We start from the raw sequence: 27,976 nt of genomic DNA, 5'->3' as shown, positions 1-27,976 counted from the left end.
ACAGTCTGTCACAAACCAGGTTGACAGCAGAGTGGTGCTAACAGTTAGGGAGCAATTATCTACCAGCTCATCGTTTTGAACCTGAGTCTTCCAAATGCTGATTATTTTTTCCATTTTAAATTACCTTATGAGTTGCCTAAGCTGAAAAAGAGTAAAGAGCAATTCAGGAGTAATAAAGAAGAAAAGATGTGATTTTTCTCCAGGTAACAACAATCAACGTTGTTTTTATGTGGCATTTCAGTACACTTCCACAACGGGTAGTGTTCTCAGGAAACTATGACATTGAGAAGTTCATAACTCACCCAAGGTCATTTGGCTAGTACTTGGTGGGGCGAAGCCTCCCACTGGATCTTCCAACTCCAAATCCTATGTTCCTCTCTCTTGCTCAAAAGGTCTTTCTTCCTTAGTCTACCCTCACTAGTTACCCATCTCCTACCAGCTCATGCATGTCTCGGTCTGCTCCAGCCCATACATTGTAAAGTCATGGGCGTGGGAGGTGGACTTGAACCTTTTCTGCCTCTGGCGACACCGTGCTAGACACACAGACTACACGCAGTGCCTATACATATGGCGTGATGAAATGGTAGGTCCTACGTGCAGGGTCTGGAGGTTGAAGATGGTCTTGGTGGTGGAAGAAATGTGCCCCGGGTGGTAGGAATGCCAGGCTCTGCTGGTGGGATCCGTTCTCCACTACAGCAGGAGTCAGCAAACTCCAGCCTGTGGGCCGAATCCAGCCCAGGGCCTGATTTTGAAAATACAGTTTCACTGGAACATAGACAGGCCCATTCATTCATGTATTGTCTATGGCTGCTTTTGGACTCAACAGCAGAGCTGAGGAGGTGAAATGAGATGGGCAGGTCTGCAAAGCCTAAAATAGTTATTATTTGGCCCCTTACAGAAAGAATGTGCCCAACCCAGCAATAGATTGTGATTGTTGGGAGGGCAGTACCCCACTATGTTTAGCCATCTTTCCGTAACAGTTCCTAGCATGGGGTCTGGCAAATACTAGGTGATAAATAAATATTTGTTGACTGAAGGGATGAACTATTGGGTCTATTTAACCACATACTCTTGGTCTAGCTGTGAGGAGAAATCAGGTAGAGGAACGGGATTTAGTGTTTCTGTGCACACCCAACCCAGGGAAGGGTCAGGGCAGAGAGAAGGTGGCAGCACCTCTGGAGGCTGAAAAGAACTTTACAGGAGAGAATTCACTTGGAAAGCCCTGGAGAGCCTGCAGACTGTCCCGGAAAGCAAAGGAAGCAATCAATACAGGCCACCCCTGCGTTCGCCTTGAGGGGCTATGCCTCTCCCTGAGTCCATAGAAACGAAATTTTCTAAGTAATTAAACTAGAAAATCAATTTTACATCACAAAAGGACAACTACCTACTCACGTGATCACAGGCAAGTCACTTTAAAGATGAGGACAGCACTTAGTAGAGTTAAAATATTTTAAATTTGTATAGATTTTGTGGTTTTTAAATGTTTTCATGAAAAAGACGGTAAAAATTCTGATTGCAGTAAAGTTGGGAGGTAGGTTAGGCCATGCTCATCTCTTATTCTGCTTCCCTTCCCATCCCACATTGAAACGTGCTGGCCAGTGCCCTGCAGCCAGCCCACCCAGAGTACAGACCAGGCAGGATGCAGCTACTGCCTTGCTCATCATCAGCCCATGATGAAATGTCCTCTGACATCTTGTCACCTCGGCACCCATTCTGAGCTAGGTGACAATTAGTGATACTGGGTTAACAATTAACACAGAAATGAGACCCTGTCCACACTATTCTTCTTAGACAATAGACATGAAACTGTCAAAAATGAACTTCTGCAGAAGGCCCTTAAGAGTGGCAGCTCCAGAATTTCTCTCCAGGGGGCCTGGGGGTCAGCATGGGGGCTAGAGGACTTAGCTTGAAGCTACCTTTGAACAGCAAGTGCACAGTTTTTAGTTTGCATACTTATCAGGGGTGGCCTAGGGAGATAAAGGATGGGGAGGGAGGTGACTAAAGTCTCCTTACGCTGCGCCTTGTCACTGACATTGGCCTCTGCAGACTGTGACGCAATGGTGAAAACTTCAGGCACAGCAGCAAGCCGGTGGGGACCAGCCATCCAACTGCCCACTGGGTGGTGATTATAAAAGCTGCTCCTGGCTTGAAATCCTGCCTCCACATCTCATTAACTGTCTAACCCTTTTACCTTCTTTATGCTCAATTTCCTCTCCTGTGAAATAGACACAATCATATTACCTATTTCATGGTGCTATTATGGGAAGTGCGTGAATCAACACTAACACGTGTGAAGTGCTTAGAGTGGTGTTTCGCATACAGTAAGTGCTCAGAAAATGCTAGCTTTTATTAGTTCGTTCACTAATCATTCAAAAATATTTCTCAAGTGTCTACCAAGTGCAGGTATTAAATTATACGTCAGGAAGGAGCGGACTCAAAGTTACACCGAACGGAAGTCAGTTGGATCTCTGAGCGCACTTCAAAATCACCCCACTGACATTGCCTTCTGCATCTCTGCATGTGCCCCACATCCGGGATACTATAGCCGCAGCAAGACAGAGGCTCCTCAGCCTCCCCTTCCACGAGGTATGGAGGGATGCCCCGGGCACTGCTGTGAGTTCCTCATTTTACCTCTGTGAATCCCCTTGGAGTTTGCTACAGAGCTGAAGGAACTCCTCAAAGGATCCTGCAAGCCACAACGAGCAGTCTGGATCCTTCTAACAGTGCAAAGCCTTAGTGGGCTCCTAGAGAATATGAAGGAAGTTGGAAGGATCTACATTGGTTAATTAACACCTCCCATGATGTCTGGCAAGAAATGATGGTTTCCTTCTCTGAGCCTCGATAAGACTGTATGCACAGCTCCTATATAGCCCAGTCTCATGGTGCTAGACAGGAGTCACAATGCTCTTATTATGTGCCTGGTCTGCTCTGTCCTGGGAGCAGGGACGTCGTCTCCATCACCTTGGAGTCCTCAGTGTGAGCCCAGTGTCTGGTGCTCCATAAGTGTCGATCAAATTCACTGAGGGGCAATTAAGCCTGAGATCTCAGGGAAACATCTTCTATCTAAAAAGGGCTCCGACGACCAAATGAAGCACTAACTAAAGGAACAAACAAAGCACTCAGAGCCAGCACTTCTCACCTGCAAAACCAGTAGTTTGGTTTTCTAAGTGGCCAAATGGAAAACAGGGCATGCTCATGCTCAGGCAGGACCATTCATATTAAACGTAAACCCCGCCACCTTTTTTTTTTTTGTAAAACACACTATAGATCTGCACTGTCCAATATGGGAGCCTCGTGTACCATTTAAACTCAAAATAATTAAAATTAAACACAATTTAAAACTCAGTTCCTCCGTCTCACCAGCCACATTTCAAGTGCTCGTGTGGTGAGTGTCTACTGCATCAGACAGCGCAGACACAGGACATTTCTACAGTCACAGAAAATCCGCTGGGCAGTGCTGCTACAGAATCTCTACTGTCCCACTAAGAAATGGTAACTCAGGCAAATACAATTTAACTGCACTTTCACAATCAATAAAGCTAATATATTGCTCCCCTGGACTATCCAAACCTTTCAAGTTTGTTCTCTTAAAAGTAATACGACATGATGGGCTAGATGCTCTCTAGGTCTATTCTCACGTTGCCTTTTTTTTTAATGTATGTATCTTCAGACATAGTATTAATTCGGTGAGTCCTCGTCAGTATGTTGGTGCAGTCATGTGTGACAGTGCGGTGACTGCAGAGGATGGATGGCTTCAGCCTTGGGAGAAGGAGGCTCATCAATCGACCGTGCGCCTCAGCATCGTTACAGGACATTAATGAGGTTGGGCTAGATTTAAGAACCTTCCAAGGTGTTATGAATTGGTAACATTCAGTCTCACCGCAATGGGGAATTTCTGAGATATAATGCTAGCTCTTTTGCTAATGAGTGTTGTGATATGAGGACTACCATTTAACTTCTGAGTTTCAGTTTCCTGTCCTTAAAATGCGGCTATTACTGACCTACCTAACCCAAGTGTCCAGAGGATGAATGAGTCCCTGTTTGCTGAGAACCCCGAGCTCCTGGCATTAAGGCATGCTGTGCATCGTTATTTCTATTTATTCTCATGTAGCAGCTGGGAAACATTAAGACTGTTATGTTTACTCCTTCTAAAATGCATTTTCATTTTCAGCATTTTAACATTACCTACGTTACCCAAACCTTAAATATAAAAGTAAAACTAGCCCCACAGCAGGACACATTGACAGAGGAGGGTATTTAGGTAGTTTCTGCTTTCTTTAATAGGAGCATAACACTAGCTTTTCCAGCAGGATGAAGGCAGTAATTGCACCGCAAATTCTCACTGCATGAGGCTGGCGGCCAGTCTTAGCAGGTGCAGAAAGAAAGTTACACGACAGTGCAATTACAGCAGCAGCACTTACACGCAATGATGTTCCCGTATCTGTTCTTCATCCTGTTCTCATCCTTCTTAGCAGAGTCCCATGGTGCAGACTGCCCTTCAAAGAAGCTCTGGAGGAAGGAAAAGAGCGACACTAAGAGATGCAATTTGGTGCAGGAAACACAGGGAGCTCAATGATGGAGGACATTCTCAAGAAATGGACACCAAGGGTCAGGAAGGAAAAGAATGTTCAGGGAATGGGATAATTGATTATTAAACTACTTTACATCTGAAATATTTCATTTAGCTTTCGTTTTCGTTTAGGTCCTGTGGTACAAATACGGAGCAGGGCTGAAGAGTGACCCACAATTTATCTGTACAATCCATTAAAAACTGCTGAGTGCTCCTCCCTATCCTACTTGAATATTCATTAGAGAAAAATATGACCTTTCGCTCAACTTCTTAATTATGTTACCATTTTTCAACATTCTCCTAAGACATATAAAGATATCATTTTTCTTCCCAATTGCTAACTGAAATAAAGTTATTTTTGGTTAAAACTGTGAAAGTAGGTAAGCTAAGACTTCACGACTTCAAGGCTAAAATCTTGTAATAAATTCTGCCAGAGTTTTCTCTTCATTTTTAATGTACCTTAGCTGTCCATTTATTTAAGGATTTGGCATTATTATGCCCAGGGTCTTTAATCTTCATGTGATTAGTCAGACATATATTTTTCCTGTTCAAGTTATAATGAAAATGTACTCTGTTATCAGTTGACAAGTGAAAGAAAATCTAGGACTTTCAGTTCCATTTCAGCCGCATTCCATTTTACCTTCAGGTAGCCAACTCAATAAGGAGGAAATGGGAAGAAGGCTGGTAGCAAGAAACATTTAGTAAAACTGATTTCTTGTCTTTGCTCCAGCTACTCATACTTCTTGGCACCAACTGGGAAAGAGGAAAGAGAAGGAAGACAGCATAAAGGTGGAGCAGATGAAGGAAGGCACTGTTCCAAAATGCTGTGGGGCTGTTCCGCTCTGGCTTTAGGGCCAGAGATGTGACGTCAGGAACTCACACCCTCAAACATGTGCCAGGATTGCTTTTTAAGTTGTCTCTTTAGAACTGAGGCTCTTTTCTACTCCCCTAATCTCCATCCCACCTATGGTGTTTGGCCGTCTTGGCCATTTCCACCAATTACCAATATTTAGTGATTAGTCTGTGGTTCAACAGGACCTCCTTATTATTCCTTTCTATGGGTCCAGTTATGCCTTATTAGTTAAACTGCTCCTTGGTGCTGCTGCACTAGGTGGGACATCTGCTCACAGACCCTACAGTGAGCCCCGGTCACCTGCATCTCGCACAGACCTGATCATGCAGAGGACAGTGCTCGGCGCCTTCTACTGTCTCTGCCACCAGACTGGATTCTGAGGGCCGGGACTGCGTTTGTACAGAGGCTGTTCCTCACGGTAGGAATCTGATTGATAATCAGTTATTGAATGAATGACTGACTGCAGTGTTTGGCGACAGTCTTTTTGGCTTTGATCTCAAAATGAAACTTAACTTCTGCAGCTTAAGTGTGTGAGTGGTTCAAATGCTTGGAAAACCTGTGTGTACACAGTTTGCAGATTTCATTCTGCCAGTTTGTGAGTCCACACCCTATTTGTGACCTGCTGTGTGTTGATACCGCTGATACCACACAGCTCAGCCCTCATCAGAGCCTGGCTGGAAAAGAGCCCTGTCCCAGCTCTGTCCCACTGGCACCAGGACTTCCAGGCAACAAAACAGAAGGGGAGGACACACTATGTTATAACATGCAAGAGTGAAAGGATAACAGTGCAAACATAAGAGTTAGAGTTTTAGGGGCTGGCCCTGTGGCTGAGTGGTTAAGTTCGCGCGCTCCGCTTCAGCGGCCCAGGGTTTTGCTGGTTTGGATCCTGGGTGAGGATATGGCACCACTCACCAGGCCATGCTGAGGCGGCATCCCACATGCCACAACTAGAAGGACCCACAACTAAAAATACACAACTACGTACCGGGGGCCTTTGGGAGAAAAAGGAAAAGTAAAATCTTAAAAAAAAAAAATTACTTTAAAAAAAAAAAAAAGATTACAGTTTTAAATTGCCCGTCTTAATTTCAGCTCCCATCATGATCATCTTTGACACCTTATTATCATAACAGTTTTTACATTATATTTATGATCTTGAAGAAAACATGGGGGCAGGCCAGGATCAGATGTACTATATACCTACAGGTATATTAACAAATTCACAATATACATTGCTAACTGAAGGGTAAAATACTGTATGATGCAGGACAAATTCAAGTAAAAAAAACTTTCAGGTTATTAATGAATTAAGTCACTAGAAATACTAGCAGTAAAAATCACTAGTTAATTCCACCTAGAACAACACCATTATATGATCAGGGGATTTATTTAAACATGTAACTTCTATTGTCCTATAAAACGTGCACTGAAAAATAGCTTTAGGGATTTTAAAGTCACACTCTTTTTCTGAATAGTGTCTTTGTTACTCTATGAATGACAATCATTTTACAGTTGAGTAATAACTATTATTTGACTTCCCTTATAACAATTTAATTTTACTTTGAGTTTGTCATGATGTAATTACAAATTTCATTTCCTTCTGCCTTTTCCACCCTTCTTAAAGTTTTCACATTTTGTTTATTGTAGGAAGATGAAGAAGGAAGCTGTCTTTGAGGGAGAACTTGCTGTCTTCCAACATGTCCATGGTCACTAGTTAACACTGTCACAGGATGGAGGAGAAAGCGAGGAGAAAGGGGTCAATGGTGGATTAGGGGAGACGCATTTGTTGAACTAGTAAAAGAAAATGCTCCTAAGTAAGTCACCTCAGACAAATCCACACTGAGCCACGCCAGTCCCTTCCGTTCTTGACAAACAGACGCTGTCCTGTGCCGCACGTTGCTCACATCCCAGCTGTGTTTCTTTAGCATTTGTGGTAATCATAGGATTTCCAATAGCCCTTGCTTTTAAAAACAGCTATTTTAATTTGCTTGTTTTCATTTAACTGATGACCAGGAAACAGACACGAATCAACAATGAAACAATAGCCAATCTCCTTATACTTGAGTACTACAAGTAGTTTCCAGCATGTTTTCATAGGGGTGGGCCCCAGTGCTGCCCATCCCCGAGCACTGATTATGGTGGGCATCAACACACGCTTGCAGGATGAAGGAGTCCATCCTCTCAACCAGTCCTCATGCGAGGGGTCAGGCCCGGAGCCAGCCTCCCTGCTCTACAGCCAAGGGGTAAGAGAAAAGACCACAACCAGTTCACAACACACCACCTGGGTCAGACCTTCACGGCTCAGACTCTTATGCCATGGATCTTTTTGTCCCACCTCTACCCTGACAAGGACTTTGAAGGGGAAACCGTGTTAAATCTACTTAAATACACATGGCCAACAACTGCTTTCCATGCCTAGATTGCATCTCCTTGTCTCTAAAGGAAGGTTTACAACAAGACAAAATGAAAGATGTCAAGTAAACTTTGTTTCATTGTTGATTACTTTTACGAGATAGGAACTTTTGCTATCTGTGAGCACAACGTGATCACCGCAGCGAAGCAGCAGCAGGAGGGCCACAGCAGAAGGGGAAGTTCCAGCCTGAGCCTCCCCAACTTCCTATCCAGGAATTATGTGAGTCACTTTAAGTGGCTAAATGCATTTTTTCTTAAACAAAAGCAAATCAAAACAAAAAAGAGCTGTTCCAAGAAACAGATCAGATGGCTAGTGCTATCCAGAGTTCTGACTTCTACAGATATGGTGACCAGGTCTTGCACTTTCTGGAACAGCTCTGCTTCCAATTATTTGCCAATCTCCCCATGAATACATATGCATTATTAAGACCATGTGTCCTTATCCTTGGCCTGGAAAATAAGTAGTATACCTATGTGGAGCCCAGAGAGAGGAGGGAAGGGCTTTCCGGATGGGCTAACTTGGCTTTTGTTTCCTTTTGTTATGGTGATGATTATATTTTTTATTTTCTAAGAGGGATCCAGTTTTAAATGTTATAGTTTTTTGTTTTCATACATTTTCAAAATATCTGAAAAGATATTTACCTTAGACTTGACTCCCTCTTATGCTTGAAGTAGGACAAAATTTCTAGTTAGAAAATAAAACTTTATCTAGAGCTCTAGAGCCAATGGGCACTCAGAGAAATTGACATGATATATAGGTGTCTCACACTGTGGGCCGATGGCTACTTTCCTGGCTTGGGAATTCTAAGCAAGAATGACAATCGTGGCAGGAATGCAGGTCATCAGTGCTGTAGAATACTGTCTCCTGTCTGGTCCACAGCCAGGCCTCGCACACACATGTGACTTCCGAGGCAGCAGACATGCTTCCTCCATTCCTTGTTTCTGGAGAAACTGAACCTTCTCTGACTACTTGTCTCCTTTTTCTGGTACACCATGAGATGGACAGATAGTCACTAAAAAACTCACCAGCAAAATATGTCTTAGGAAAATTAAATAATTTTGCTATGTAATCATTCTACTATGTCCTATTTCACATAGTTTTTGGCTTTTAAACATCTTTTAATAAATTAAGCAAATCAATGCACATTTTATATGACTTTTCTCCTGTGCATTTTTCTTTGGGAAAGAACAAAAAGTTCTTTAGCTATTTTTTTATCTTCAAGAAGGTCAAAAGTTATATGTGTTCCTCTAAAATTACGCAGGGCCCGGTGGCACAGTGGTTAAGTTCGTGTGCTCCCTTCGGCAGCTGGGAGTTCACAGCATAACAAAAGTTATGAGCAGGTTCACTAAATCAGATTCAACCAAAGCACAGGGGGTACTTTGAAAACCGGCCCAATGAGAGAGCTGATGTGATGGCTACGCGAAGTACGGCCAAAATCATCCTGTGGCGACTGATGACGTCTCACCCTCGGGGCAGCTGGTGGGACAGGCTTGGGAGACAGAGGACGGCCCATGCTCCCAGGACACTATTTATGAGAGGAATTGTAAATACAATATGCACATTTAGGCAATATTTAGCGCTTAGGGCAGATTTTTAATATGCCGATACAATTTCACACACAAACTGTGGACTTTTATTTATGAAAAAAACACTGCGTATTTTGGGGATTTAAGTTAATGGGCCCACTGCACCCTCTGTTAGAATTCTCATAAATATACTTATGCTTTGACTCTACTTAAAATGTAATTAAAGTGTCTCCTCTGACCACCTCAGATCATATACACTGAGAAAAGGCAGCAAACTGGGGAGCCACTCTGCAAGGGTAATAAGTTTCTGAAACAGTAAAATGAAACTACGCAAGCTCCAGCGAATGCCAACAACTTCCCCGCTCTGAGACGCTTTACTCTGCAAGGGCTCAGGGCTCGGGCAGAAGGAGCCTGAACATCCCCCACACAGCCATTTATTTCTGCACAGGAAACATGTTTCTGTGATTCAGTAGCCTCCTCCCCCACCTGGGATACCACCGTCATCTTCCGCAGGATAATTAATACATCTCAGTTGCCCATCTCAATAGAGCGTTACTCCAAAATGATGCAGTCTGTTAAAAATGCCACAGCTCCAAGATATTACAAAAGGAGAAAAAAGTCCCATTCAACAGAAAAGCTGCCAGGAAGAAAGGGACGCAGGTCGAGGAGCCTGCAGGTAAGGCGCGTGTGCTTCCAGGCAGGGTGGGGCTAGTGCTCTCAGAAGCTCCACAAATCAGCTTCGCCTTCCTTTCTCAATGAATCAAACCGTGCATGTAAAATGACTAAAATCATCACCCTGAAAGAAAGAAGATGAACCCACTGGGGCATGCGACGTCTCTGAACTTTGTTTTTGGCCCAAACTTCTCTTCTGGTTCCTCAAAGCACCGCATTTTACTGGGTCAGAAACTACTGATTGCTGTTGCAGTGAACCAACTGAAGACCCCAACGTTGCCCAACAGGCCATGGAGTGGAGTGCCATCGGGAAGGTGGCCCCAGAAGCCCAGGTACAGCGGCAGCAGTGGTCACCAGTCACTGTCATTATCCAATACCCTGGACGGGGGCAGCCAAAGGGAGCATGTGATGCCTTAAGGGCAAAAGAGGTGAAGACGGCGAAAACAAGAACTAGACACACGAACTGTGTTAATTCTAAACAAACTGAAATCTGAATGTGAACTTCTTGATATTTTTGAAGAAGGTGCTAACTGATCTCACACTTCAAATGGCCATGTTTCATTGCAACTCAATAAATTCCAAATTTTGCAGAATTTTTCTCTTTGCAGGATTCAGGCAGGTGATGATCTTGGCAATAGCTTCATAGTGCCTTCCTCTACCTAACACCTCTTTCTCTTTTCATAATGGAATTGAGGTTTGCAGCCTAAAAAAATTATATGATATTTTAGTGCCCAGAAACTGTTCCCCCTGACATTTGGCTGAGCTCTAGAACATGTTTTTTTATTCTGTTGAAGATTACTCCAAATGAGTGACTTTTCACAGCAACGTCATATACTTCCCGTAGAATAATATCTGCTTATGAGTGTCTGAAGCTCTATCAGGTAAGCATTTTTATTCCTACTGCGTAGATAAGCAATTTAGGATTGATGGCATGAAGTTGATTGCCTGAGATCATGCAGCCAGTAAGCAGAAGTTGGGACCCTGGACCCAAGGTCATCTGGCTTTGAACTCAAGTGCTTCTGGCACTTGTCCGCAGAGCTGGCCAAGAACACGTGGCTTCATGCCCACTGCAGGGCACTGTGCAGGCAGCTTTCTGAAGTCACCCTTGCAGTGGGTCATGAGCCACCAGGCATTTCTGGGTTTCCACTTCTTATGGAATAAGCCTGTTCGATTCCACATAGCTCTGTTACCATCTGCGCAGTGATTCCCCCGGGACCGTGAAGCTATGCGTACCCTCGAGGCACCCTCAATCTACCTGCTTTTCTTTAAATTTGCCCAATTTCAAAACTCCTTTTCTTTCTACCTTCAGAATTACTGCAGTCGAAGCTCCCACTAATGATGTGACATATTCTTCAAGCATATCGAAGCAAAAAATATTTGAAAACCACTGATCAAGTGGCTGGAGAGAAAGAATACTCTTCACCTGAGTGAGAGAGTAAAAAGTGGTGAAAACGGTAACTGCAAAGCATTGGCTGTTTCAGAACATTCCACAGACAAGGCCAATATTCCCTCGAATTATATAGACTGATGCACAGGAAGGTGGTTTTAAAAGGGGGGCTATTTTGATATAATTGGGGTGAGTTTGGTTGAGCATTACTTTTAAGAGGCAGAGAGTAGCTGTTCAGGAATATTCAACACTGCCTTGGCCTGCCTTTCTCTTCCCTTTGTTCTCTAGAAGAGAGCTTAATGATGAAGCGCTCCCATTTTCAGCTGTACCCAGCACCTCCTCATCCAGGAAGCCTTCTCAGGGCTGGAAGCCTGCCTTCCTGCACATGTGATGAAGTCCTCACCCACTGATGCTGCAGAGGCAGCAAGAAGCTCCAGGGAGTCCCTGGTTCCCTGGCACTTGTCCTTGAAGGAGGCTTTCAAGGGCTCATCACAAGGATATTCATCAGTTTGAAACTCAAAGGCTACACCTGCAGACTCATTCTTCCAGATGGTCGTTGTAGGGCGCCCTCATGCGTCCCACGCAATGAGGACCGGGGTAGTGGAGTGGCACCACTGCAAGGGATATATTAGAAGCATTTATACTGATTATATAAAACTTGGTCGAAGTTTACTTTTTTGAGTTAGGCATTGCCTATCCCTTGATCATGGTGGACATCATGAGATCAATCAATTTTGCAAAGATTCTGGAATTTGGGGCTGGCCCTATACTTACTGTGCTACCCTGGCACCTCCAAGAGGCTACAGTAATTGGAAGGGTGTCAAAACAGTGATGTCAATACGCTGCTTGTCACAGATGGCACCAAAAAGAGGACTGCTTTGCTTTAAAGGAAGGTGAAAGTATCTGACTCAATTGTTTTGTAGTTTCTCTAGATCACTCTGGGTTTGAGTCCTACCTCCAGGATTGCCACCCACATGTCAGAGAGAGCGCAATTTTCATTTCCCTTCAGATGAGATCTTGCCAGGGCTTGCGATGTTAATACCACTAGAGAACTGTAATTTCCTCCGCCTCTGCACCTGCCTTGAAAGAGTGATTTGTCAGCGAGCTTGTGCTAAGGGTGCCTGGATCTTCAGAGACAAGCAAGGGGCCTTCCTTAGGAAGAGCCCCCCCTAAAACATCCAGAGAACAAATGGATGCTTTTACAGAAATCTAGCTGCTCCTTTCCTTCTGAGAGCTGCCAGAAACGTTGAGGTCCTACCAATCTCTTGCCTGCATTATTGCAGTAGCTTTCTACCTGGTTGCTTCACCCCGCTCCAGCCTACACACTTCTCCCAGAGTGAGCTTTTGAAAACACACCTGGGCACCTGCCACTTTGTTATTTGAAAACTGACAGCATGGTGGCCATAAAGACCATGAAACTCACCACGTGCAACACACTTAGTGCACAGTAAGTGCCTAATCAGGGCCAGCAATTACTGTTCTTGTGCTAATATTAAAGCTTGAGCCTTTGATGACAACAAAGCTTTACTGACGCTGCTGTCAGGTTTGTTACTGTCTCACTAACCACAGTCCTTTTCGGTTTTTCTGCTGGCGCCTCTACATTCTTCCTGCACTGATTGTACACAGGATTTAGAAGTGGGGCGATCGTTGTTTTGTTCTTCCCCTTGTTTTTGGAGAACTGTGAGTTTTAAAATGTCCTCACCTCAGAAATCACAGCACATAGGTTTTACCAAATGTGATTGAAAATCTAAGGATACTTTTTAGACATGACAGACTTGGAAATGAATAAGTGTAGCAGAAAAAGCAATTTTAATGAGAGATTTGTGACTCTCTTTTTGACATCTATTAATTTATAAAACCTATCAGCACAATTCCCAGGCCCTGCCTGTAGTACTTAAGTCATGACAATTAAAGATAAAAATTTAGAAGGAAGAATTATTTTAGAAATTTGGAAATCAAGGTTAGACATACCTTTTCAAACAGTTTAGTGAAGAATAATTGAATCTCAATTTACTCTGTCCAAAAGTTCAACTTCTACTCTTAAAAGCAAACATTTTCATTGAAAATTATAACCCGTTATGAAATTAGTCACAACTGTTCTCCTTTATCGACTGATGTAGCCAAACGTCATTTCTTATTGAAGACTGTGGACGCCACTACTTTACAGGTCCATTGACTACTTCTTGTGAGGAAAGTCTTGGCTCTCAGACTTAGTCTGCAGGCATGAGGAGGGGATTCTAAACAAAGTCAAAACAATGAGCCTGCACCAGGCACAGAGGAGAAATCCTTGCATGTGGAAGTCTCTACATGTTGCTGATCACCCCTCCATAGAGACAGAGCCACTCACAACCTCTGTGGGGAATCCTGAAGGAACGAATTCACCTCTCAAACAGATTAAACATTTATTGGTAGAAATCATCTTACTACAGACCTTGGGTGGAACGCCTTCCTCACCTGAACGTGCTCCCTACAAACTGTTATCATCTCAGCAGGAAGCTTTGGGATTGGAAGTTGTGCAGGCAAACAGAAAGATGAAACAAGAACCCTCGAAAGGTGAGAGATGATGAGAGAGGGGTCTGCAGCAACCACAAGTTCTGCCCAAATTGTAGTCATTGGTGAACGACCTTCACCACTTCCCTCTAATTTATTTAAGGATTTAAATACATTTATTTGGAAATGAAATTTCCTATCATTACAGTAAATGGAAAGCCAAAACACCACAGGTAAAGATAACAGAAAAAGTAAATACAATGAAAACAAAACAATGATATTAATCTCAGACGGGCAGTACAGCTTGGCTGTGTTCTGAGCCTGAGGCCTCTACTACGTCGGGTGAGAGAGATGTCAAAACACTACCCCAAACCAAGGCTCACTGATGAATCAAAGGATTGAAAGAACTAACTGGACAAGCAATCACTTTCTCACCCTGAAATTCAGCACAGTTTATGCCTTGTGAGTGGACCTCCTAAAATTCACCTTGTACATCATTGGTTGTCTGCATCTCACACTTGGGGAGAACTCTGAATTCACCGTCCATCTTGGCTCACAACACGGTGTAGGAGAGGACAGAGCACGGGATCTAGGACCAGAGGACTTGGGTTTAAATCCCATTTCTGACTGATTCCCGAGTGTGTGGCCACAGGGCAGTTACTGAATGTGTTTTTTAATTTATACAGTAGGAAAATACTACAATGATTTAAATTACTTCACAGGATTGCTTTCAGTATTAAAACCAATGAATGTCAGTGAAAAGAACATGTAGGGAGCTTGTACACATAAAGTGCCATACAACTGTCACGTGATAAGTGTAACGTATGCACCTGTAGAACTTCTCTGGTGATGCACGGGGCATAAAGCATGAAGGCCTCTCTCCTCGCCACCAGGTGCCCCATTGGAGAGGGGCTGAGCATTTATGGAGCCTCAGTACTGAGAATCGACCTGCCATATAGGAGGAGCTCTGTAAGTATTAAGTGAATGAAAAGGTGACAATTATAAATCAGAAGATTCCCACATCATAAATGTATTTGAATTTAAAATTTTTGAGGCCTCATTCTTCAAAACGTTTTTAAAAATTATATGCTTATATCTAGTTTTAAGTAAATTATCATCATGATTGAGAGAGTAATCCTGAAAAGTCACACTCTACAAGGAGGGCATGGCACTCAGAATTTTAAAAATTCCTCTCAAGTCCTATAGCATAGTTTTTATTGTTGTTCTTTAGAATCACAATCTGCTGAAAGGATAACAATTAGTTTAAGTGAACCAAGGTCAAATGATAAAAGCAAGTAGCCAAAAGTTGTATTTAGAATCTGCTGATGCTTTAAAAAATGAAGACTTGGCTCTAATTCAAGGAACCAGATATTAGAGTAAAACCTTGGGGGCATATGGTTCAAATTTTTGTTTAGAACTACAAGGTTTGGTATTACACTAAAAATAAGATGCTTCGTGTCATTAGAAGTCCTACCTTAAAACATTTTAGAGAAGGCAAGATAGTTGAAAGTAAATTAAAGTGAACTTGAGGGTCAGTTTTGAAATGCAAACAGCAGAGATCTAATGTCCTTGGAGGACCTGCATTACCGTCTCCATCACAAAACAGAATATCCAAAGATTGTTGTTTCAGCAAAGAAAATCCCTGAAAGGGGATTTGAATTTTGGCCAAGAAGAAGTGTAACAAAGAAAAAACTTTGGCTCAAAATATTTTGATTACATTAAGAATTCTTTTAGTGAAATCACAAGAAGCTATCAATTCAGTAGTATTAATAAGAACAGATATTAATAATAACACACGATAACAAGTGCAGCATACTTGCTATGTTCTAAACACTACTCTAGGGGTTTTACCATAATCGCTCGAGGATATTACAGAATCATATGTCTGTTATTTATCTATCACATCTCATAGATGTCTCTTCTTAACACACAGGAATCCTTTAATCATTGTCTTGTTACAGCTGTAACTTACGCTCATGAAAAGAGACTCCAACATATTTATAAATAAAAGTTAACCTTATAATTATCATCACCAGTGAGCTAAGGGATCACTATGTTGGCAACCAATAAGTTTGAAATGAATTTTAAATTATATGAAAGAGTAATTTTAACTTTTTATTTCTAAATAATTATGGATTCACAGGAAGTTGCAAAGATACTACAGAGAGGTCCCATGTACTCCTCAATTTTCCCCAATGGTTCCCACATCACTGTAGTACAATATCAAAACCAGGAAACAGAACTCGGTACAATGTGCCTGTTTATTCTATGACATTTTAGTGGGGAAGGGTGTAAGTTTTCATTTCTCTGAGATAAAAGCCTGGGAGTGCGATTGTTGGGTAGAATGTTAAATCCGTGTTTAATGTTTTAAGAAACCCCAAACTATTTTCCAGAGTGGCTCTACATTTTCTATTCTCATCAGTAACTTATGAGCAATCCGGTGTCTCCACATTCTCACCAGCATTTGGTATTGTCTCTATTTTTTATTTTAGCTAATATGTGTGTAGTGGTACCTCCATGTGGTCTTAATTTGCATTTTCTTAACGGCTAACCATGTTGAATATCTCTTCATGTGCTTATTTGCCCTCTATATGGCCTCTAGTGAAGTGTCTTCCATGGCTTCACTCATTTCTAATTGGGTTATTTGTGTTTTTACTGTTGAGTTTTGAGAGTCCTTTACATGTTCTAGACACAAGTTGTTTGTCAGATATGTGGGTTACAAATACTTTTTACCAGACTAGAGCTTGTATTTTCATCCTCTTAACACAATATTTCACAGAGCAAATATTTTTAATTTTGATGAAGTCCAGTTTCCTAATTTTTTTCTTTTTGGATCACACTTTTGGTGTGATGTCTAAAAACTCTTCAACAAGTATTAGGTCCCGAAAGAATAACTTTTATTTGATTTAAAACACTGCAAAAATCTGTAATGTCTGAAAATTAAATTACTAAATTGAATAGCAATTATAACTGAGTAATCAACATTGAATCAGTGATTCAGTGTTAGTATCTGTACTTAAGACATCAGACGCCTTCTTAATGCATCAGTGGACCTCCATAACCCGGGTACTGCAAGATGACTCTTCAGTGCCCTTCCTTCCCTACTCCACTTCCACCTCTGAATAAACTGGGAGGTGGTCCCCATTTCCTAGGATTATTGAATGCCTTCTGTATGCTCTAGAGAAAGGATGCTGTTGTGAAAGGGCTAAGGCAAAAGAAGCTGCTGATTCTCAATGTATGGCTCATTCAAGCTCCCTGAACAACCCAAAGGGGTTCTAGCCCTGATGCTCAGTTCCTCAGTCACTCCAGCACACTGCAAGTGCTCACTAGCACAAGTGGCTGGTGGCCATGGTACTGGATAGCAGACTTCCGTCCTTACAGGAGGGGCCCTGCTCAATTGATCTGGTTGTCATGAAGGTAATCTTGCAACAAGCATCCTACTGTAGATTGAGGAGGAGAGCAGGAACAAAACAGTTCTATAGGCAGACAGTAGAAAGAAGGAAATCTTTGTAGATCTGCTAGGATGTGTAAGAGCCCAAGGTTGTACCAATGAATGAACAGGAAAGGCTAAGAAAGGAACAAGAGAAGCTAAGAAGTGAAAAGGAGAGAATGAAAGCATCGACATTAATGTAGGTCCAAGATAAAGGTCATAATGAGAGCTGTCTTCCATGTCTATCTATGTTCTAATTTATGAGGGACCTGACATTGCTCTAGCAGGGGGCCCTTCCTTCCCTTGCCTTGCCTTGAAAAGTTGATCTTAATACTGTACTTTGCTCAAACCTACCTCTTCTGTGATTTTCTTCTCCAGTTTCCATTGATCTTTTTTTCTTCCAAAATTCTATTGTGGCTACTGGCATGTCCCACTTACCTTTTCTTTACAGATCTGACATTTAATATTTTACGTTATTGTTTTTAAGCTTTTTTTGTGTGTGTGTGAGGAAGACTGGCCCTGAGCTAACAACTGTTGCCAATCTTCCTCTTTTTGCTTGGGGAAGATTGCCACTGAGCTAACACCTGTACCAACCTTCCTCTATTTTATGTGGGACAATGGCACAGCATGGCTTGACAAGCGGTGCTTGGTCAGGGCCCAGGATCCAAACCTGCAAAACCCAGGCTGCCAAAGTGGAGCGCACGAACCCAACCACCACATCACTGGGCCAGCCCCAATATTTTATGTTATTTTTATCACAATTAGAGTATGTGTTGACTGAAGAGAGGGCCCATGTCCCCACTTTTAATGTGCGCAGCAGAGAGCTCACAAAGCACATAGCTGTAAGATACCTGTTGCAGGGATGACCTTAATGACTGTCAAAGCCATTGAGCATGGCCCTTCCAGAACAGGAAATGTAATGGCGGTTCTACAGTGATTGAAATGTTCTACATTCTCACTCTCTAATACAATGGCTACTAGCCACTTGTGGCTATTGAGTATTTGCAATGAGGCTAGGGTGACTGAGGAACTGAATTTAAAATTTTATTTAACTTAAATTGACTTAGGTTTAAATAGGCACACGTGGCTAGTAGCTGCCATATTGGACAGCTCAGGTTATGATTTATAGCAAACCAGCGAGGCTGACGGACAGGAGCTGCCAGAGGATTGCCTCTCCCAATCTCTCAGGAAAAGCCCCTTGGTTGGGTCTCAAATTGTAAGATCTCTCAGCCTTCCTGGATATGAAATGTAATTTTCTTAGTGTTAAGAGATGAATTGTCTCCCTCCCTGCCAAATTCATATGTTGAAGCCTTAACCCCCAGTACCTCAGAACGTGACTGTATTTGGAGACAAGGCCATTAAAGAAGTAACTAAGTTAAATGAGGTCATATGGGTGGCCTGAATCCAAGACGACTCGTGTCTTTATAAGAGGAGATTTACACAGAGGGATGACCATATGAAGCAGCACCAAGAGGGCAGCCATTTGCAAGCCAAGGAAAGAGACCTCAGAGGAAACCCACTCATCAAGGCGCCCACGACTTGATCATGGACTTCTAGCCTCCAGAACCATGAGAAAATAGATATGTGTGGTTTAAGCCCCTTAGTCTGTCATGGCAGCCCAGGCAAACTAACAAACTTAGCACTTAAGAGCTGAATCCTTCCCAGTCATGGATGTGCAGGTATGAAACTGAAGTGACTCCAATGTGTAACCTCGAATGTTAACGTTCTACTTTAAAACGGGGATACTTTCTTTCCAAGTGTCCGTTATATCCGTGGTGCTGTATGAAGTGGCACTACCCGGAAAGCCGAGCTGTTACGCTGCTGCTGACACTGGCTGGTGAGCGTAGGGTTGGCGTAAGCAAAGTGGGATGTTTTGCGGGAATCAGTCATCGGAGTGCCGGAAACAGAAAACCTGGCTCAGGCAGACACAGGTCTCTTGCTGTAGCCTGACATTCAGTGGTGGATATACACACACAATTTTTGCTTCTCTGAACATCTTTTCCATACTGAACATTCATATTCTTAATTTTTTTGAGTGTTATTATCACTGAATTCTTAGTGAGGCTGTAGTTCACGCAGCAGGGAGACATTCTGCTTCAATACTGCAGACCTGGGATGTGTTGACAAAACAGACCCACTCACAGAGGCAGGCACACCGCACAGCCATAGCCTTCAAGACACAGCATCAAATGAAAGGAAATGTGGTCCATGGGCTACGAACCCACTCCTCAGCTAGGGCTTCTTTTGTAACGATACAGGGTGGGCAACTCCGGCAGCCAGCATTAATTAAGAACTATATGGGCATGCTGAAAAGCCAGCAGCAATCTGCAGAGTCCTGGCAGTTAATTAAGGGTCAGAAAAGAGTCTTCCTGCTTTCTTGCTCTGTCTGCTATGTCGGGCCTCAAAGCTGTGAAGTCTTGCGCATATGCCGACTTCATGCCTTTTCCATTTCACATTCCTAGTGGTAGAAGATGACCTCAAGAGAGGTCATTATTGCACTGCGATCTTTTCAAAATACTCATATTTAAATCATCCTCGACAGATGCAAATATTTTCCAGGATACATGACCTACAAAAAAGGGCATTTCACAACCTTCCTAAAGAGTTTTGTCTATTTAGACTTGCTTTCAAAGGAGGCAGTTACAAAACCACTTTGAAAAAGAAGTAAATGGTGCATGTTAGCTACATAAATGCAACTGTGGGTGGAGAACCAGGTCAAGAAAAAGAGCGGACATTTCACTAGACAGGAGAGTTGGGAGCTAAACAGGGCATGCAGGGTTGGAGATCAGCATCAGTGGTGAGCCCCCTGCCCTCCTGTGCCCATTCCACCTGAGGGTCACCGTCAGGTTCACAGGATGCTGGCTGGCATGGCCCCTTCTGTATTTTCAGCAGCTACGTGCAATGTGCACATCCCAAGAACTTGAAATGAACTTACAAGCAATTACATTTCCACAGAAATGTATAACGTGATGAGGTTTTTCATTTATTTATTTTTTCATCTTGTCTCTGCTCTCCCTGACAACTGCAGCAATCCCTCAATCAGAAGTGAAGGCTGAGGTTTAATGACTTCATGTATAATTTAGTTATCTGCATATGCCTCCTCACTTTCCGTCCTGCAGAAGCTTAGGAAAGTATGACAGTTGATCAGATCTTCAAGGACACCAAAGATACACATTCTGGCTCTACCTTTTTATCCTACAACTTCTTTCATTAGACCTGTGCACTCAAGTTAAATGAGCTACTGTAAAATATCACAAAAGTTCAGCCCAGGAGATAGGAGATGACTTTGTTTTTTGTATTGCTCCCCACATAAAAATTTTCAGGACACTTTAGCTGCTATGTAAACATTATCTTTACACTGACTCCAGGCCTTTCTTTTTCATTAGATTCATTAGAGGTTAATTAGTCAGCTTCCTAAACTATATATGGGGTATGGACTGAGAAGCAGATATAGGGTGTTGGCCAAAAAAAAGAGCTACCCATTCAGGACACCAAAATGAAATATTATATATTAAGAAACCAAAATCCTCTGTGCAGACATGCTCATGTATTTCCATAGTTTTGTGGGTTTTTTTCCTTTTCTACTTTTCCTCCTACTGATGTGAAATTAGAAGCACACAAAATATATTGGCTTTTTTCCATTTAAATCATTGTTATTGGGGCTGGCCCCGTGGCCGAGTGGTTAAGTTGGCGCGCTCCGCTGCAGGTGGCCCACTGTTTCGTTGGTTCGAATCCTGGGCGTGGACACGGCACTGCTCATCAAACCACGCTGAGGCAGCGTCCCACATGCCACAACTAGATGGACCCACAACAAAGAATATACAACTATGTACCAGGGGGCTTTGGGGAGAAAAAGGAAAAATAAATAAATAAATAAATAAATAAAATCTTAAAAAAAAAAAATCATTGTTATCCAAAGACTTGAAAAGCACCTACTGTGCTAGAAACAGAAGTTACTTTAAAAGCTGTATTTCTTCTGGTAGCATGCCCATGATGGTCAGTGGAGCTCCTTCCAGCCCACCATGCCAAGAAAACTTTAAACACAAAACACAAATGCACACGTTTGCACACATAAAACAATAAGCTTTTACAAATCTCGATCACTTTAAGCTTTGCCTTTACCCTGAAAGATTTTAATTAAATTTTGAAAGTTTGTATAAGTGGGAGACTGACTTTTTGAAGTATGTTTATTTCTACATATCAAACATTGACAAATAATTTCAGTGTCTCTTTTTCCACTGCTCTGTTACTTGATCACACATATTGCACTTACTGCAGAAAAGCATTACAGTGTTTGAAGTGCAATACAGCATCACGCTGGTGGCCAGCACCAAAGGACAAATCCACTTTGCTCTCGTCAGCCCTCTGCCACCACGCCTCTTCAGTGGTTGACTGAAGCAAATCTACACTGACGTCTGACTCGTAACACTTCCAAATAAAGAGAAAATTGTACACACAGAATACAGAAAACAGGTCACTTTACAAGATGAAATTTCTTACAACACCATATTATCTTGCAGCCAATAAATTAACTTCCAACATTTCTACCATTTCTTTATATTTTGGGAAATTGTGACCTGCCATTTTCAGTTAGGAGAAAGTTGTCAAGCTTTCTGGGGATCTGATATATATAGAATCCCTGTTCCAACCATCTCATCTTCTCCAGCCCTTTAGGTTTTACAGGCCCAAAGCATGGGAGAGATGACAAGGGAGATTCTATTTCCTTGTGTACCCAGAAGGTGGCATGGGCCTTGGAGTCAGTGTCCTGGGTTCATATTCTAGCAACCCCCAGGAGCTCCATGTCAGGGTAAGAGATTGAACACTCTAAGCCTCGGTTTCCTCATCTGTAGTGAAGGCATATGCGTGGGGAAGGTATGGCAAGTTTCAAATGAGATAATGCACCAAAGTGCCTAGCCCAGTACCCGGCCCATGGCTGATGCTCAACCAATGTTAGTTGCTATTATGATGAAAATGCTCATTTCTATTACTGTCACCATGAAGATGTACACCACCTGTTTCTAATAATTTTCAAAAACATGAAATTATAATGATTGGTTATTAATCTTTGGCATCACTGGCCTGTGTTGACATATCATAAGACAGTCCTGTAAAGATTTCCTTGCTGCAGTCAACCAGCACGCCTATTAGCTGCTAAGCATAGTGCTGGACACTGCAGACACCACAGCACAGAACAGCAGTCCTCATCCTGGAGAAGACACAATCCAGTGTAGCATTTGTGAAACAGACAGCAAATGGTACAGAGCGGTTAAATAGAGGCTATATTATGCAGCATGGACTCTGACATGCAGTAACGGTTTGGAGAAAGGAGAGATTAGTAAGGGGGTGATAGTTGGTGGGAGAAGGCTTCATGGAGATGAAACTCACAGTGGTCCTCCTAGAACCAACTAGAAGGACCTTGAAAGGTAGTGGGAGACAGGATTGGGCTCTAAGAAGAGGCAAGTGACGCCTGCAACAAAGACAGAGGTGTGGGAATTAGGGAAAGGGAGATGATCTGACTTAAGTGAAAGATTTTTATGACTGAACAAGGGGCTACAAGGAGAGGTGGGAAAAGTTCACAGGTGGGAGTCATAACCACTCAGTGCTTTAGACACTGGGAGTTTCTATGCACAGGGGAATGAGCAATATTTCAATGTGAAAGTGAAGCCTGGTGGGGGTATAATAACTGATTTGATTGGGGTGGTGGCTTGATGGCTCTGGCAGTGATGCAAGAATAGAGGGGCCCAGCTCTGGAACACAGTGAAAAGACAAATATTTATGCATGCACACAGATGTACACACCGAATATCATTCCCACAACAGTCCTATGAGAGAGACATTCATCCCCTTTTCTCAACCAAGACTTGGAGGTTTCAAGAGGTGCACAGGAAGGGGCGACCATAGCAAAGTGTGCCTTCGTGTAGGCAGCACAGGAAGATGGCAGGAAATGCCTTTTTTTTAAAAAAAAAAAAAGGATGTGTTTCGTACTTAGTAACCATCATAGCAAAGCTGACTGAAAGAGAAAACTGGATGATAAAGGGCCTGAACAGAAGTGACAGGGGCCTCCTTTGAAATGTCTTATGATTTTAAGACTTCCTGCTCTCATTCATGTCTTACCTAAACAGCAGAACAATTCCTTTAGTTACCTGCTCTTATATTTGTTTTCCTGCAAAGGTCTGAACACAAGAGTCTCTTGGAACCATTAAAGTATTTACTTGTTCATTATTAGCCTCCTCATAAATCACATGGACATCTCTGAAAGAGGATGCTTTGATTTTTATGACCCATTTAATCACAACTTTAAAATCTAGTACTAACTTTTATGCAGTCACTTTCTTACAGCACCTACCAGTTGCAAGTTGCAGTAGAAACACGCTGTCTACAATGACAGTGGGCTGAAGGATAATCACATGTGTTCCATAAATTAAGGGGAGACCCCGCTAGTTACCCTTCAACAGGCGATGCTGGAATGGTGCCTGATGTCAATCAAAATCCCAACGAGCTCTTCCTTGATTAATTATGTATGCAAGCTCTTGACAATGACATTGCAGGAGTGTTTCCTGAGGACAATGAGCTGTGACTCTTATCTACCCTTGCTGAAAGTTTTCTAACTTTCCTTCACCTGGTGTTCTGGCACTGACAGTGGTGCACAGACTGTGTTCCTAAGGCTCTGAATGTCTAACCGTACTCCTGAGGGCCCTTGTGGAAAATGTGTTTAGAGGTCTAATTATTTAACAAGTGCTTAGAGAGATGTCATACTGAAAAACGGTCTTTCAAGAGCAATGCCAACACAGCTCAAGCACTGATTACACTGGTTGGACATAATTGCCAGTTCACAACAGTCTTGACAGCCACTACTCAAACAATTTTGGAGGGAAAACTATTGAAAAGAGTCACATGGGAAAAGCATTGGAAAAGCAATTATGAAGAATCATTTATTTATTTTATGAGAATACCGATGTCAAATATTGGCATTTTTTTTTAAATTAAAGTTATCTGACCAATGCAGTAATCATGGCTAGAAGTGGAAAAGTTAATTTAAAATTTTTATTCAGTGCAAAATAGATCAAATTCCATGTTCTGAAACCACCCAATGCTCCTTAAAATACTTAAGAGGTCAATAATATTAATGAGGTCTCTGCCAAGGTATAAACAAAAAGTTGGACAAGGAGATTGGGCATCAAGATCCTAAACAAAGCATAAACTACTGAAGACTCCTTGAAAGATTTACTCCCCCACCAACAATGCATGGAGCAGCATGACAATGAGCAGGGCCAGCCAGTTGCATTTACCAGTGTCACCCAAAGCTCCTATGCAGTGACGATGGTTTCAAAGCATACTGGGAGCGGGTCAGCTGCCACTCCGCTGTAGAAGGGCTGAGGGACCGAAATGAAAACTTTACAGGACTGCACATTGACAGTCAGAACTAATGGCCAGAGGACTTTCCAAAGGGCAGAGGAAAATGGGCAAACTATACAGGGCTCTTCAGTAATTACTTTTTCATTAGTTTTAAATTGTTTATCCAGTTCCAATTTCTCCTCCTTTGTGCTCATCAGACTTGCACTACAATGCCTAAGTATAGGCAGCCTTGAATTGCAAATACAACTAATAAAAGACCCATATACACCAACTATTACTACTGTACCTGTTGATTCCCCTCAACCTCTGACAAATGAGAAGATGTTTCTACTGGGAGGGTCTTGTTTAAAAATCAGAGCTAATTTTGGACAAAGATCCAAAGGCTCAAGAGTGGAAGGAGGAGAAGAAGGAATAGGAGCTGCGATGGGAGATGTATGGGCCTGGCTGAAGTCCAGGCTGTGGGGCAGTGACAAGAGAGAGAGGAAGATGAATGATGAGCACAGGGAAGCATGAAAGAAGAGGTAACTGAGCAGAGGGAGTGGAACACATAATCTCATTTTTCAAAACCACTGTGATTCATAGAGGAAAGTCAGGCTGGCAGGGGGCTCACACAAATGATCAAGACTAGAGAGATCTGCGTACCAAAGGGAAACTGGACAGGTGCGTTCACTCCATTTTACACATATGTCCTGTGCAGACAGATGAGGAGCAAAACTGGAAGGCAAACATAGAGGTAAGGAGTCTGTGATCAGAGGAGAAAAATGCAACAACTGGCTACTGCAGGAGCATCTCTCAAAACAGGAGGATGGCGGCCGAGCATGACAACTGTCATTAGTCACCAAGACCCAAGGGTAGCAAAGGCCCATGTTGCAAGGGAAGTGTTGCCACCATTGTTATAAGCCTGCGACCCTGCAACCATTGGAACTATGTCACAACCAGGTTGAAGACATGGTTTTAGGATTAAGAAAGATATATACTCTTTGGTAGGTTCCTACTTACTCTGGTAGGGGAAGAGACAAAGGGGTGGTCTTAAAGACTGAAACCAAGATTTATTGATCTTTTTAATCCTAGACCTAGCTTTGACGGTCCTCAGTAAACATCTGCTAAATGCATGAATGAATAAATTAAAGAAGTGCTACCTTGTAGCTGCTGCAAATCCCAGGGGGTCTCTGTTATCAGGGAATCTCCTTCTCATGAGACATTTGGAGAGGAAGAAAGATGTCTGTGAGAAGAAGTGTAAGCAATTAAATTAATTCTAGATTTTTAAATATGCATGCTAACATTTCTAGAGTGATTAGTAAAAGAAAAGAGAGTATGTCATTTCCAGACCGGTAGAGGGAAAAATAGAATGAGATAAATGAAAATTCAATTAATTAAAAATAGGCAGGAAAAGGTAGGGTAGGGGGAAGGAGCATAAGAAAATGTGGAACAAACATAACTCACAAAAGGAGGTGACGGGAATGGACTCAAAAACATCAATAATCACAGCAAATTAAAAAGACACTAAGCAGTCAATTAGTAGAGTTTAAAGGTAAAAGCTATAAGACTTGACTGAAATAATAAAATACAGCTAGATGCTATTTACTAGACTCACAATTAAAATAGAGAGGTTGAAAATACATCCAGGAAAACACTAATGAGGAGGAAACTGGCATAGTCATACTGAAATTAGACAAAAATAAATTGTAAAGTAAAAATATTACTAAAGACAATGGTGTCACTGCCTAATGGTGAAATGTTCAATTTGCTTGGAAGAGATGTCAGTTCTAAACTTGTATTTACCCAATAACTCAGCTTCAAAATATACGACCTCTTTTACCATAACTCTTTCAGTACCCGGTAGATTAAACAGACAAAAGGCTAGAAAATGTGAGCAAAAAAAAATTCTAAAACTTGATCTAAAGAACATATAGACCACTGCACTCAACATTGTTGTTAAGAATACATAAGATATTTAAGAAAATCAACCATGGTAAGGCTCTAAAAAGTGTCCATAAATTTCAATGAATTTCCTCTGATCATAATGCAATGAAGTAAGACATCATTCATAGAAAGACAACAAAAAATTTCCATGCACACACTCATGTACTTACAGGCTCTAAGTAACTCAGGGGTCAAAAAAGAAACTGTAATGAAAATTTTAAGGTACTTAATATTTAATGATAACAGTACTTAACTGTCAGAGGAAAAATTAATAGTTTTAAATAAATGCTTATATTAGAAAAAAGAAAGACGGGGAAAATTAATGTGTTTAGCACTCTGTTTAAGAATAAGAACAGAATAAACTCAAAGAAAGTAGAAGAGCAGGAATAGAAGAAATTTTTAAAATGCAATGTGAAAGATCAACAAAACCAAAAGTTATTTCTTTGAAAAGACTAATAAAACCAACGAACTACTGGCAAGAATATTCAAGAAAAAAGAAAGATAGAAGGCACAAATAAACAATATTAATGATAATAAAGAAAAAAAGGAACATGAGTACAAATAAAAAAGATAAGAATATATTAACAAATGTATGCCACTACATAAAAAGTAGACATACCAATTCCTGTGAAAATATTAACTATAAAATTAACCCGAGGAAAACTAGAAATCCAGAATAGTCCTATAATTACTGAAAAAGATAGTAATTAAAAATTTTGCCATGAGGAAAATGCCAGATATAGCCAGTTTCACAGGCGAGTTCTAAAGATAATCTGAATCTTTCAGGAACTCTTTTGAGAGAATGGAAAGAATACAAAATGCCATCTCATTGATTTTAAAAAGCAAAAATACTTTTCATTCTAAAATGAGAAAATAAATATGAGAAGGATAAATAAGAGACTAGTCAGTCATGAACATAGCAAAAATCATTAGTGAACAGTATTCAGAAATGTTTAACATGTATCATGACCAAGTTAGATTTATCCCAGGAATGAAGGGTTGGTTCAATATTAGAATGTTAATTACATTAATTAACTCACTACACTAACATATTAAAGAGAAATCAAATAATTATTTTGTATAACAATCAATGCTGAAAAAGCCTTTCATCAAATTTAATATCTATTCATGCTAAATAATATTAATAAACTAAGAATGGAAGGGAATATCCTTAATTTAATCAAAACTAATTGTTAACCACTAAAGGCCTTTTCTCTGAAAATCAGGACCAAGATAATGATGCTTGCCAATCTAAGTTTTATTCAGGGTTGTACTGGAGGTTCTAGTCAGCTTTATTAACAAGAAAAAATAAGTAAAATGAATGAGGTTTAAAAAAAATCAAAACTGTCATTAATGAGA

At 41.5% G+C, this 27,976-nt stretch overlaps 1 protein-coding gene across 8 annotated transcripts in view; it reads right to left on the bottom strand.

Annotated features, from left to right (window-relative positions):
- PTPRM (protein tyrosine phosphatase receptor type M) overlaps positions 1-27,976 on the bottom strand; it is a 771,793-nt gene that overhangs the window by 91,443 nt on the left and 652,374 nt on the right. For all 8 annotated transcript variants that reach the window (XM_070629469.1, XM_070629471.1, XM_070629470.1 and 5 more), the window contains one exon: positions 4,422-4,509. In XM_070629469.1, the coding sequence (XP_070485570.1) occupies positions 4,422-4,509 (88 nt within the window). The remainder of the gene's footprint in view (positions 1-4,421; positions 4,510-27,976) is intronic.

The sequence above is a fragment of the Equus przewalskii genome, chromosome 7, assembly GCF_037783145.1.
Source record: "Equus przewalskii isolate Varuska chromosome 7, EquPr2, whole genome shotgun sequence".
In the NCBI taxonomy this organism is placed as follows: Eukaryota; Metazoa; Chordata; class Mammalia; order Perissodactyla; family Equidae; genus Equus; species Equus przewalskii.
This window is presented reverse-complemented; position numbering and strand designations above follow the sequence as displayed.